The sequence below is a fragment of the Wyeomyia smithii genome, chromosome 2 (genome assembly GCF_029784165.1).
Source record: "Wyeomyia smithii strain HCP4-BCI-WySm-NY-G18 chromosome 2, ASM2978416v1, whole genome shotgun sequence".
In the NCBI taxonomy this organism is placed as follows: Eukaryota; Metazoa; Arthropoda; class Insecta; order Diptera; family Culicidae; genus Wyeomyia; species Wyeomyia smithii.
In genome coordinates this window covers 4,019,177-4,033,072 of record NC_073695.1, presented here as the reverse complement: position 1 = coordinate 4,033,072, position 13,896 = coordinate 4,019,177, and the positions used below count along the sequence as shown (strand labels likewise).

Below are 13,896 nucleotides of genomic sequence, written 5' to 3'. Positions count from 1 at the left end.
GACTGAGGTGCGAACTATTCTCAAAAAATTCAAAAACATGAAAGCACCAGGAGATGATGGGATTTTCTATATCCTCATTAAAAGACTTCCCGAAAACTCTTTAAATTTCTTGGTAAAAATTTTTAACAGATGCTTTGCACTAGCACATTTTCCTACGAAATGGAAAAACGCCAAAGTCACTCCAATTTTAAAACCCGAAAAGAATCCAGCTGAGGCATCAAGTTATCGACCAATTAGTTTACTTTCCTCTATTAGCAAACTTTTTGAAAGAATATTTCTTAATAGAATGATAACACATATTAATGAGAACTCAATTTTTGCAAATGAGCAGTTTGGTTTTCGCCATGGGCATTCCACTACTCATCAGTTACTTAGAGTAACAAATATGATTCCCCCCCCCCCCCCTGTTAAAAAAAAAATCTAGCTGGAGTTTGGCAACGAATAAGGTCGATAAGACCACTGTACAAAATTCAATGAAAGGGGTTAAGCAGATGGCACGGCAGTTTGGATTTGGCAAACCAAAATAATAAACGAACATTTTTTCCTTTAAACATGTGAGTTGAACTACCAAAATAAAAATAGGAAGATTTTTGTATTATGAATTTTTACTGAGAAAAAAACGATTTTTTTGTCGACCAATTCTTGCGCGCTCCAGTCTTTAAATTGCACTATACAGCCGCTCGCTACAGACTTTAGAAAGCTCGATCGGTATGCCGTTCTTCCCAGGGGATATTGGAACTAAAATCTTTTCCTCAATTATCACCATATACCAAGAAAACGATGATAATAGTTATCATATAAATCAGAAATATAAACACATCATAAATATAAAGGTACGAAGTGTTTGGATATTGAGATATGCTTAGGATTTTTTAATTGGATACCTAATAGTTAAAGTAATGAGGCAATTCATGCAAAAAGGTCGTCCAAAGAAATGTTGATGCAATCAAAGGCTTTTATTATTGCGCTCAAATGCAAATGGTAATTTTCTGTTTCATTTTTGCCGTTTCCCGTTTAGAAAGTAGCATTTCATGCGGTAAATTATGTTTTCAGTCTCGGACTAAAGTTTGACATTGAAGTTAAACCAGCCTAAAAAAATCAAATTTTTCATTTACCTTCAGAGGTGTAACAGCAGATCCCTGCCTTTTTAAGACAGACTTCTTACATTTCTGTTCCACCAGTTATTATCAATTATCCTACGCAGAAGCCACATGCAGCACGTTCTTCCTAGCGTCGAGGTGCAGTACGTTGACCCAGCCCGGAGGAATTAGATTTCGCTGCTTCCCGTCGCGACAACTTCTTCCAGTTTTCTCCTGACGGCTCTTCACCGTAGGACTGACAGAAACAGTGCTTAATGAAAAAAAAAACTGAAAGCTGCATTTTGTCAGGAAATAGGATCGGTATACACTTTTCGCAAAGGGTCACGACGACAGGCTCGGCTGAAACAAATCAGGAAATCAATTTTTCATGCGGTGAAAGTCGTCGCCATCCAGATCCATGATCTATATTTAATTTTCTTATTCGCCTAGGCATCAATTATTTCCACTACTATCGGCGCTGCTGGCTGGTCTGGCATGTGTGAGACGCGAGTGTGCATGCAAGCCTAACTGGTGCAAGCATTGCACACACCACAGACGCTTGTCGATGCTGGCTGACTAGAGAGCACCGAGATCGTGGGTCTCAAAGCTCTTTACCCACCACCGTCGTAGTCGTCGTCCGTATTTAGCATGTTGATTCGAGGTTTCCTTCTTGGGCGAGGCCTCCGCACCGCGAGTCTCGGGAAGAGGAAACGGGACGAAGGAAAGCAATATTTTTATTATGATTGGCTTGCCTTACGAGCCGTGTGATTTAGGGCGGCGGCCGCGGCGGCGTGAACGAAAGTAAGAGTCTGCACAACAATTGGCCAGCGAGCGAGAGCGCGAAGTCGGGAAGGGAAGGCTGTCATAAATTGCGGAATGAATTATTGCGTCAATTTATGTTTGGTTGAAAAATTGTTAATAAAAAGAATGCTCTCCTCGGGGACAGTAAGTTCGCCGAGATGCGTTGATGCTCTGTGAGTGTGGTTATTTTGTCGAAAACGTTCACTTTTAGGTTTTCCAACCAAAGGAAAAATAAAACGAAGATAAATGAAAAAAGGTAACGGACAATTTGTTGCGGTCACACAAACAACAACGCCTCACGAAAAACCCCACGTAGAATGGATGGTGATCTACCCTAAGCTTGTTGTGATTTATTTTATTTTTTTTTTGGAATATTTGGAACCTAGTGGATTCTTCCGATACGTGTGAAAGGAACGTTGCGAAAATATATATATACTTACCACGCGTTTACTCAGTCACCTTTCTACCCTCGTTTATCGCTTTGCCGTGCGATGTGCGGACTTCTTTGTTTGCTATCGATAAAATATGCCTGCGATAATTGGATTTTGTATTCGGTGTTGGAACTGCCTGCCAGAACCATACAGCGGTGCATGTCTGTAAAACCGTTTTTCCGTAGTTTGGGGCTCAATTCTTCCCACCATTAGACGACTGAATAACTACCCGCTGATAACACGAATCTAAAACAAACAGTTTCGATAACGATAAAAGTCACACCCCACGACGGTAGTGTGTTAAAAATATGTTGACGCAGTACACCGAGACACATGTGCGCTCCTAAAACCCACCCTCCCCGGAGACATTCTTCCTGCCGGTCCTTAAGTAAGTTACGACGGCGGGAGCTTAGGATTTCAGTGCAACTTGTCGACCCGATTGAACCGGATAGGCCACTGACTTGGCCTCGTGCCTCGATCGTATTACGTATCCGGTCCGCTTCCGGAGAGTGCCGTTACTTTTTACCCTTTTAAGAAGCCATTAGGTTTCGCCGGTCGGACATAGTCTTTAGCAGCGAATAGCACCGCGCACCCGGTTGGGAAGCATTAGGATTTTCAATGGTATGAACTGCGAAGAACATGTGCTCTGTGTGTTCGATGAAGTACACAAAATGAAAGGAAATAGTGCTCTGGGGGAATGTGCGAAGTCAACAACGCGGCGATGGGTGTTTGGTTGCCGACTTATGCTCCCATGTACGTGGTTGGTTTTGTTTGGTCAATCGATTCGTTGAAGTGCATAGGCACGCCCAGGAATGCATCGCGCACTTCGGGTGAAGACCGGGAAGCAAGTGAAAACAAAGGAATTAACAGTTGCATTTTAGCAGTGCTGCTTATGGGAGGTATTTGATAGTGGCAGCAGTTATGAATCGTGAATCATCCTCTTGCTGTTTAACTTGGATCGATATCCTCAAAAATGAATAAGGGAGTGGTACTCTACCTATAGTAGTATTATTGTTAGGCTTTTAGTTGATCCTGTAGATAATCTAGACCCTAATTCCTCGATAATTTGGAAGTCGTGATTGGACAACAAAAACGTTTAAACAACGATGTGCCAGTTGGCACTCGCGGTCGGCCCTGATGAGTCTTTCACCAAGACGAAACCGCCTGCTTGGAATGTTGGGTCTAATCCTGACATAGTGCCAGAACTACCTCCGTGTTCTTTAACACGTCGCGTCCCGTCGGGACGTCGCTAATGAGGTATGCGGCCTTGAGCACCAGCTCAATTCCTTTTCGATGCAGTAACGGCGTGCCATCGGCACGCGCGGTCGGCCCTGATGAGTCTTTCGCCAAAGACGAAACCGCGCGTTTGAACTGTTTAGTCCAATCATGACAGTGCCAGAATTACTTTCGTTAGGAACTTTTACTACTGTAACTGCTAACGAGTTTACCACAACATTTAATCCAAGTTATTCCGGCATTCTGATGTAGTCCACTGCAAAAAAAAATCTTGGGGATCTAAAGAGGCGCTATTTCAAATATTTATTCAAATCGTCAGTTTTTCCTAAGTTTTATTATAGAAATCTCAAAATAAAAAACTAAAATGCTATTCGACATTGAATTCTAATTAATTAGCAGCCACACTTCACGGCTGCCCTAGAAACAAAATATACATGCAGGCATGTAAATGCTACAAGCTATCAAATTCACAAAAAAAAACCAAAGCAATTATACGTGGGCTACTGAATAAATAAAATTCTGGTTTCCAAATCCGATCGCATCCAAAGGCGGCCTCTCATTAGTCGGTCATTGTAGTATCGCTCAACGGCCATCACTACGGGAAACATGCTGCGAACAAAAAAAAGTAAGCAGATTGTATATAATTATCGAACCTTAATCGATAGCCATCGTCCACCCGCGCTTGTCGCCTGTGGCGATTGACACTGGTCTATATTTCATTAAGCTAGGTATGGTATCCTCACATTTAAGGAGAGATCGGTTTTATTTGAGCACCACACCAGTAGTAACGTCAACCAGTAGAAACGCCCCACCAACATCCCCTATTTGTACTGGCAGCGACGAGACACGGGTTGACACCGACGCGCCTCTGCATATCAAAGCGAAATGAATGCCAGTTGTTCCCTTCTCGTTGTCGCCGCAACCTACGGCTCGGCCAGCGGAATCACAGCAAATCGAAATTCCAGTTTGGCCATCGACATCGCCATTATAGTGCGCGACCCGGTTCGGCTTTGCCATTCGTAGCAGACAAACACGTTTGTCTCTGACTGACAACAAAAGCGACGCGAACGGACGGTCCTTTTCGGGAAAAATGCGGACGCACCTTGCGTGGGAGTCACGGATTTCGCACACGCACCTTATATTACGCTAACAAGCAGGAATGCAATCGACGCTGATTTGAGGCATCTTTTCCTCTACAGGTCGTTCAGTTCAGTAGTTCCGTTCGGCAGAAAACACAATCGAAAATAGTTTTATGGCAAAAAGGACTTATCTTATCTATCGCAACGGGGAACCTTCGACAAGTGATTCTCGTAACTCACGTAATATCGTTGAACATGTAATAATCATATATGTCGGTTGTTATGACATTTACACATGCGAACTAGCGATTGGCAGCTCCTCGTGACCGTTACAGCTCAGTTTTTCTGGGATCTAATCGGTTCGCTAAAATGCTGTCATAGACGTTATCAGGTGAAAACGCCGAACACCACTTGGCTGGCACCGTTTACACGCAAACGGAATTTCGGTCATAGGTTATGTAAAACAGGATCCAAATACAAACTTTGAACCGTTGAGTAAATTTACGGTGGCCAGAAAAAAATATCAACACGGATTCATGATTACCGTTACTAATCACTCATAGAATAGTGTGTTTTATTGAGTGTACTTTTTTGTTGCATGTAGTATTTAAAATACTACCTCATACCCGTCACACAAAGTGAGAATGTAAACAATATTAAAGAATTTTCCGTTGAGTACTTACACTAATTTAAACTTTGCGGAGTTCTGCGGCACATTTCATGCCTCTATGATAAATCGCTTTCGTCACATGATTTATCTGAGTCTCCCAGAGTTGTATGCATCCTAATAATCAACTTTGCTCCAATGTATTCGAACCACCCAACCATACTTCAGAGACGTCAGTACCCAGTTATTTCAGCCTTTGCTTGAGCCATTAAGAAGCTACAGAGACAAACCTTTGAACGTGCAAGTGTTTTTCGAAGCAGCCAATTATTTTCCCGTGGGTTATTGTACGATGCACTTAGAAATCAGAAGTAACAACCCGGACGAACACATAAGTTTCTCATAGATTCTCTAGGGCTTCTCACATTGGAATCGTGGGTGCCACATCTGGAACTACAAACGTAAATATGAATTTATTCTAACCGAGACGACAGAGTCTGTTTTCGTTAATGTTAATTGTTCACGCAAAAGTTGGATGGTGCGAAACCAGTAAAAGGTTGTGCGTTTTTAGCGCATTTGGTGATGTATGAAAGGATTTTACAAAACGCACCAGTTAAGCATTTACGCAATTTATAGCGCTTCTAATCACTTTTAAGCGACATTGAACGTGCGAGATGATTGTAGAATCTATATAATGCATATTTATGACGGAGTAAATTCTAAAATACTCGATTTCTGGTGAAGATTACTATTGCCACACAACGAGCCCGTGACCAAGACGCACCGCAACAAAGGTCAATATGCTCCACAAAACAGAAGCCTAATATGCGACTAGCAGAGATCAGTGCTTGAAGCCTTAGAAGTAAAATCAAGAGCAATATAACTTGCGATAAGTTGTCAAGTAATCTCCTGCAAGTTCTTCATAATGCATTCTGCCTCAATTTTACTTTTGATCGTTTTTAGGTAAAAGTTGACGAAAGTTAGTGAAATTAATTTAAAAATATTCATAGTATTTGAATTTCAAAAGAGGAAGCACAGTTTTTTATCTTGTTTGCAAGTCAGTTAATCATAAAAGCTTATATGAAATTTATGACTAATTACATGTTCGACAGAATCACAGCTAATTGTGCAGTTTTTTAAGAATTCTAGTAATTTTGACACACTTTTTTCTATGAGAACTGTATGAAAGCTGGGTTTCTATGAGAAAAGCGAAGAAATTCGTCATTGAAAGGCACATGTGTGAGTATTTTGGGGAATTAATAGCATGGGCCATCTTACCCAACTGGTGCGTTTTATACAGTTCTCCCCTAGTTTGGAACTGGTGTTAGTATCGTCATGTTGATTTGTACTGGTATTGATAATGTTTTTCAGAAAGTTGCTCTCGTTAAAACAGTGCAACCTGCAATCAATACTGATAATTTGAGTACTGACTAATTAATGAAAATATTAACGAATCGGTTCACTTTCATGAATCCGGTCATTTAAAAACATCATTGAATCATTAACAATTAAAAGGACATTAAGTCTGTTCAAAACATTTTGCATTTATCTATGACTCTGGTTTCATTCATATGCATATGATCCCACGTTACTGACACCAGCGTCACTATGTTGTGTGGGGGAACATGGATCGCTGAAGGATGTTTTGGCTGTAGAGTATTATTAGGGATGAGCAAGTCGTTCATATGAACCCGTGCACGAAAATGAAGCACGATTTTTCGAGCTCCCTTAAATGATCGTTCGCCCGAAACTGAAGTTTACCGGAACATATATGTGATGTATACACTAAAGTCGCTTTTTACGCAGGGGATACGTGCTGCGTAAGCTCCGGAATCAGCGTAAAAAAAATACCGCGTACATTCCGGAATCCGCGTAAAAAACCGCGTGAATTCCGGAATCCGCGTAAAAAACGCGTAAATTCCGGAATCCGCGTAAAAAAAACGCTCTAATTCTGCAATCCGAGTGAATATAAACCGAAATCCGCGTAAACAAAATACCGCCCTAATTCCAGAATCCGCGTAAAAAAACCGCGTAGATTCCGGAATCCGCGTAAAAAAACCGCGTAGATTCCGGAATCCGCGTAAAAAAACCGCGTAAAAAGTAACCTTAGTGTATTCTGATTTCAATCAATATCAATGTATCTGCAGCACAACTGTTGTGTTATGCATTTCACACATTTATTGTGCGATTTCAGTGCAAATTTTGTGCGAATCGGGCAGGGGCGACTCATCCATAGGTGCAACCTGTGCATGCACACGGGGACGCCAGGCAAAAGATATATTTCAAAAGCAAATTTATGTTTATATTTGGTTGGTTTTTAGTTTCACTTTTAAATAGTAACATAGAGAATGACGTGCGCGTTTACGCGGACATGATTGTAACTACTTCCCCTAACTTTGATTTTCAGAACTTGTAGTTGAACAGACAGGATCAAAAGCCACGGGTCGCCCCTGGAATCGGGAAACACATTGATTGTATAAGACTTGAACTTTTGCGTGTTGAAATTTGAAATTCAGTTCGCGTGTTCAAAGAAGTTTCGTTCGCATTCTAAGAAGTTAAAACAATTTCGACTTTGTATACATTCAAATTAACGAGTACAGAATTAAATAAGAAAGTAGAACACTGTGAGAAAGAGATAACTAAGTTGAAATCTATATTTCTTCAATCAGATCCACCGTATGAACCGCAATTTGAGCCAGAAAAAATCGCAATGTGTTAGAACCACAATAATTACCATTTTTAATGAATATATATCCTATTTCCTGTACAAATCGGAACGTTTGCAGATGCTTGTAAGTGAATACGAAATAATTTACAAAGCCAAACCTAAAGATTCCTACATTTGGATTCTTGAGGAATTAATGAAAAGAATTTCCATATGCAATTCGAACCGATTTTTATTCAGAGAGAGAGAATTTACTTTTTTTCAGATTGAGATAGACGCGTACTGTCTTCAGCAAAGTTTCAGGTGATCTCCAAACAATAAACTTTACCGAAGACGTAATGTTTCTATCTCTTACATATTACGGACTACATAAAGTTCTGTAAAATGGCACTAAAATCACCATTTTCATTCTCACTTTCCCCCAGATTTTTCCGAATTTTAAAACCTTCTATAAAGTCAACAGCATGCTTGGTAAATGCATGTTTTTGCTGAGCTTTTTTCATCTTATAATAAAAAAAATTATGTAACAAATTTTGCTATTTTTGGTGAGAAAGTGAATTTTAAAGAGATAGATAGGTAGGAATATGAGTACGAGTTCGGCGGCTTTGCAACGCTGAACCCGAGATCTCAGCGCATTTGCTCTGCTTATGCGGAGCTCTTGCTTCATCGAGGTTCAACTTCTTCGGAAGTTATCTCTCAACTCCATACCAGGTATGGGGCACCATTCCCAAAACGGTCAATGGTTTCATCAACCATATTGTTCCGAATTGGGGCACAGGCTTACAACCAACTAGCTAAACTTCATCACTGAGTAATCTGTGTGAAGCAATCGGGGCCAGCCACAAAAGACAATCATTCCTGTCGCAGGACCACTTCTGCCCAATGCTCTTCAGGCATACAAAAAAATGAGTACGAAAGAATATCGAAGAGAGAAAATAGAAGAGAACAACGTAAAAGATAAAGTGTTTTCCTGCTACCATTAGCGATACCGCTTACCGTGCAACGCACGTACTGTTTCAATAAAGTCAAGTTCAATCAGTCAAAGGTCGATTCGAGAACAACATTCGAAATGTTGTTTATCACACGACATAAACAGTAGGGCGCCGATGAAAACCGACTTTTTTAATTTCGTTTTGCGGTGTTGCCTGTGGGAGAAACAACAACTACAGCACGGCTGCAAAATATGTAGGCCAGTTTTCCTCTCTGGTCTTAGTAACAGAGACAAAGCCAAGCCAACAAGCTGAAAAAGGACAGAGAAAAATCGGAAAACAGATTTATTTCTCTCCGGGGTTCAGTAGGTTAGGCTTAATAGGAAATTGTTCAACTTCCGGAAGTCGTACCTCAAAGCGTCAAAGTTTCACTTTTGTGACCAATAAAAAAAATTTTTTTTTTCAGTAATGCACAATTTTTCGAGATCTGTGTAGTATCTGAAAAAAAATATTTTTTTCAATCAAAGTTTTACCAGAAAGCTGATAGTTTTTTTTTTCAATTTTTGAGGTAACACTAAATCTCAAAGTTTCCTGCATTTTTACGAGTTTTATCGGTGGCACAGTGGAACTTTAACCGCTTTTAAGGACGATTTTCCGAAGTCCGATTGAGCTAAAATTTTGCACTTTTTTCGAAAATAAAAAACTTCTAAGCCCTATCGCCAAACGAAATTTTAAAGTAAAAATTTTCCCATAATATTCCAACCCAAATAAACTGTTATGCAGACGGTTTGAACACTTACCCCACCCCCTCCCCCTTGGCTAAACTGTAATCTGTATTATTATTTTGAAAGATATGCTTTGCCGAAAACGTCACACCGATCAAACAAGGAATCATTCAATTATCTGTTGTAATTTTGCTGGTTCAACGAGTTTAATTCATTAGGATTTCCCCCCTTGAAGGGGGAAATAATGAGTTTTTGCTGCTCCACCTAGAATTAATCACAAAATAAGTTTTTTTTTTGTATTCAGAAATAGCGTGCAATTTTCGTTTTGCAGGTTTTTTATGATTTTTAAGGCGAGTAATTTCCTTTCAACTTTTATTTTGTTTGCGCAGTAGTACTGTCAACCGATATGCATCACCTCTTCAAATCAGATGATATTTTGATTTGATTTTGTAACATTTTTTCAATGTACTTAAAATAATTGGCCAATATTTTTCGAAAGGTCGAAGGTCTGAACAAATAGTAAGTTTTTCCTCCATACCCCTTCTAGAAAAAAGAGGTCCCATACAATAACAACACAAATTCTCGCATAACTCAAGTACTAATCAAGCAAATCGAGTTAAATTGGGCATATGGGATAAAGTGTCCCAAAAAAATCGATGTTGAAAAAGTGAAGTGAAACTGGATGATAATACTGTTTATAATATTTTTGTAGACCATTTCGACATTCTACAAAATTTACAGGTTACCCAAACTTGATTTATAAAAAAAAAATACTATTTAAAGCTACAAAACCACTCTTTTGCAATTCTTTCCGATTTTGTCATATACTTTTCAGTTTTTGAAGGGTTATTTTCGAATAACCCTGCAACAATTTGTAGTGGTTTTCCTTCACATAGAAAAACGCCAATATCTCAGCCTCCGATAAGATATCAAGAATTTTTTTACATGTAGATTTTTACCATGAAAACCACTTTGGAGTGAGAATTTTAGTTCAGTTTTTTGTATGTGTTTTGAAGAGATTTATATAGAAATTATGGTAAAAAATACTCTTGATTTCCGTCTGTCCGATCTTTGTAGACTGACTACTGAATCGGTCGGGGTGAAAATTTATATAAAGGGATTTGTGGGGCCGGTTAAGGTTTTTATGGTGGTTCGAGACCTCTCTCCTTCTGAAATTTTTGCATAACTCGAGAACCAATCAAGCAAATGGAACTAGATTTGGCATGTAGAGGTATTTGAAAGGCAAGAAATGTTTTAAGGTGGTTCGACACTCCCCATCTTTTCTAAGGAGGGACGGCCATAAAAATTGAGGATTTTAGAGTACAAGAGATGTTTCTCTGATGATTCGATACTCCTTCCTCCTCTGGAAAAGTTCAATACTAAGTAGAGTGGATTTTATCATTTTACCACGAACGATTGGTTTTACAACTATAAAAAAAACAAATTCATGAAAACCCTAACACGCTAGTTTTACGTAACTCTCTCACAATTTTCCAGCTCTAAAATAATCCTCTTCGATACAAAAACCTGAAAAGATACCACTCAAAAGCTTCTGCGCTCAAATTAGATTTTTTTTGATTTTGTAATTATCAAATTTGATCCATATTACTATGTATGTTCCACCAAATGCAACTAATCCAAATTTCATCTACACCTCTGTAGCGGAACTTTCTCAAAGACATAGTTCTACGTCGAATCAATTGACAAAGAGATTAAATGAAAATAATACAACTAAAACACGACCCGCACCTGGAATCCCTTCATGTGCAAATTCTCCCGATAAGCTTCCCCAATCGGCTAAGTCGCTTCACCACCTATAAAGAACAGCCAAACAATCACTCGTATATATGTAGATTCGCTGTCCAATTAATACCAACCACCAATATTTTGTTCCTTTTTTGTTGGGAGGTAGATCACCGCGTACCGGCTCCTCCGCGCCATGGTTGCTGATAACGAACCAACAAGAGCGCGCAAGCCGGGAATAGCAGGCCGCAGAAGTGCGATTAATTAGATCGTTATCGATTCGGTTCGGTGCGGCCGCTATCGGAATAACGAGAATGTTAGTGGTCTTGACGAGGCGCGTAGCTACAGAGCAGCGCTTCTACAGTATGCGTAGAACAGCCACCAATTTCAACCGTGCCGCTGAGTGTTAGTGGTGAGGGTTTCTACACGTTCGGTTCACCGCCACCGGGGGAAATAATGATTCATTTATCGTGAATCAATCATTAGTGTGTTTATTCTGCTCCATTGGTGAATACGTGACGGCGTCGGTTTACAGCGTTTATAACCCGAAAATGGCAAACCAAAGAACTGAAAGTGAAAGTAGAGTGCCTCGACGTTACCTGAGTGAAGTGGAATTGGAATCTGTGTGAAAAAATTTCCAGTTATTCAACGCTTGCAGCTACTAATCTATTGAAACAATTCAAACGATTCTCACTGTCACCGGATAATCCGTCATCGCAAAAACTATTCCAATCAAATGTTTTGCCTCAAAAGAAAAACCTCCCGTCAGTAGTGTTTGATCAACTTTTCCAGGCACCTTTAACATCTGAGCAAGAAGAAATACCTCTGCATACACAGTGCCATACCACCCCTTGTGACGAACAAGTGTTTGATGTTGAGTTGTGCCCACTTGCGAGACTGGTGAATTATGACCAAGTGTGTACTTATTTTAGTCCCACCGTAAAACATATCGGAAGCGGAGCGAAAGCACATAGTTTTGCCTCCTATGCGGCATAACTTTGCTTGTGCTTCGAGCTGCTCTTAACGGCTGAATTTGCTCAGCTTATACGGAGACTGTGCGCTATTTTTTCATCGAATTCTCCAAGTGCATAACTCATATTCCGAAACGAAAAACGGAAGAAGGATGTGTTTAAAACACGCTTCTTTTAGACGAAGACGAACTAGACAGAAGACAAATTACCGGCGTTGGCTGGATAGTTTGAAAGCTATTTAAGAAGGTGCGCGGTATTGGAAAAGGAGGAATCGTCCCAAACTTTCACCCAACCCTTGTCGGTTAAACGTTGTTTGTTGCTCTATGGTAGCCAGATGGTTATCAGATTTTGTTTGTGTCCCCAGTAGCGGACAGCGATTAGCTTGATTAAAAGGTTAATGATTTGAGTAACAAACACGCTTTCAGATGTTCGATTAATAGCGAAGGCCACCTCGAACCTTTTTACTAATGTTTGAAATACTGGGTGTTTGGTATTCGTCTCAACTGAGACCTTCTAGTGATAAAATAGTGTAAGGCTATTTCCGCAATACCAGTTTATTAAATTTCCCACAGTCTTTCAATCGAGCCCACATGCCCTAGCCTCTATCAGAAGGGCGTATTTAGCCAGCCTTAATTGTATCGCTCCGTCAAGTGCTTCCGCTCTGCTGTTGCATGCCGGTGCTCTCCGGGGGGTTGACTTGAATTGCATGGCAGCAACCTAGAGCCGACCAAGTGTGCGTACTTCCCATCGTCGTTGTCGTCCGCTACTAAGGGGTCCTTCAGTAAAACAAGAGAAGAGACTGCGGCACACTTAACCGTCTGTGCGTGATATGAAAGTGAAACCAATCTCGAATCGATAAATTGCCTCCCGAAGACTTAATTTTCCTTCCTTCGCTTCGCAGCTTCCCCTAGTAAATGCACTTGAACCGTCGGATGCGTGCGGAATCTTGTAGCGGGCAGCAAAATCAAAGTACGGTAGCCGATAAGCCGGTTCAAGCGTAAAAGAAAATCGAAAAAATCTAGTGCACAGTAGTGTGTGGGGCGGACATTGATGAACTGAAACAATCCTTCGGATTGGTGCAAACCCGGACGTTCGGGCTAACTGATGCCGTGTGTTAGACAAACAACATAAAGCCCATCGCGAGAATAGCAGTGTTGAACAGTGAGTTTGCCCTGGTCGATAATTAACGGAGCATGGATCTTCAGGTTGCTGAGTATCGGCACAGCCGCCGCAGCAAGAGACGCAGCCGTGTGTTTAGCACCTGCGTTAGCGCCCCACCCGGAGATAAGGTATTTTTTTACCCTCGCTGTGTGCCCATTTCGCCCTGCGTTTATAACGGAATCGTGCGTAGGACTGTTCGTGTGGTGCCTTGTCGGAGGCTGTTGTGAGCGAGTGCTTGGTCGAATGCTTTTACTGCGATGTAAGGGAAGGGAAAATGTTACAAACTGTAACAGGATATGATGTAGTGAACAGTGAGCGGTTTCTTGTATACGAGCTGTTAAGTACGATAGACTGTTGTGGTTCTTTAACAGTATCTATTGCTAGAACCAGTGGGCAAAAGGGTCATTCGTACTCGACTCGGGTTTTAAAAATCAAAAATAAACTATAAAAACAATATCAAAGAGAACGAATG

The 13,896-nt window shown here is 40.5% G+C and overlaps 1 protein-coding gene across 9 annotated transcripts in view; it reads left to right on the top strand.

Moving 5' to 3' along the window:
* LOC129725556 (serine/threonine-protein kinase N) overlaps nt 1-13,896 on the top strand; it is a 162,430-nt gene that overhangs the window by 76,339 nt on the left and 72,195 nt on the right. Inside the window, exon 1 of one of the 9 annotated variants that reach the window (XM_055681544.1) lies at nt 13,189-13,552. The exons of the other annotated variants lie outside the window; for them this stretch is intronic. Coding sequence (XP_055537519.1) covers nt 13,457-13,552 — 96 coding nt within the window. The 5' untranslated portion in view covers nt 13,189-13,456. Of the gene's footprint in view, nt 1-13,188; nt 13,553-13,896 lie in introns of those variants that run through there. 9 annotated transcript variants of the gene reach the window in all.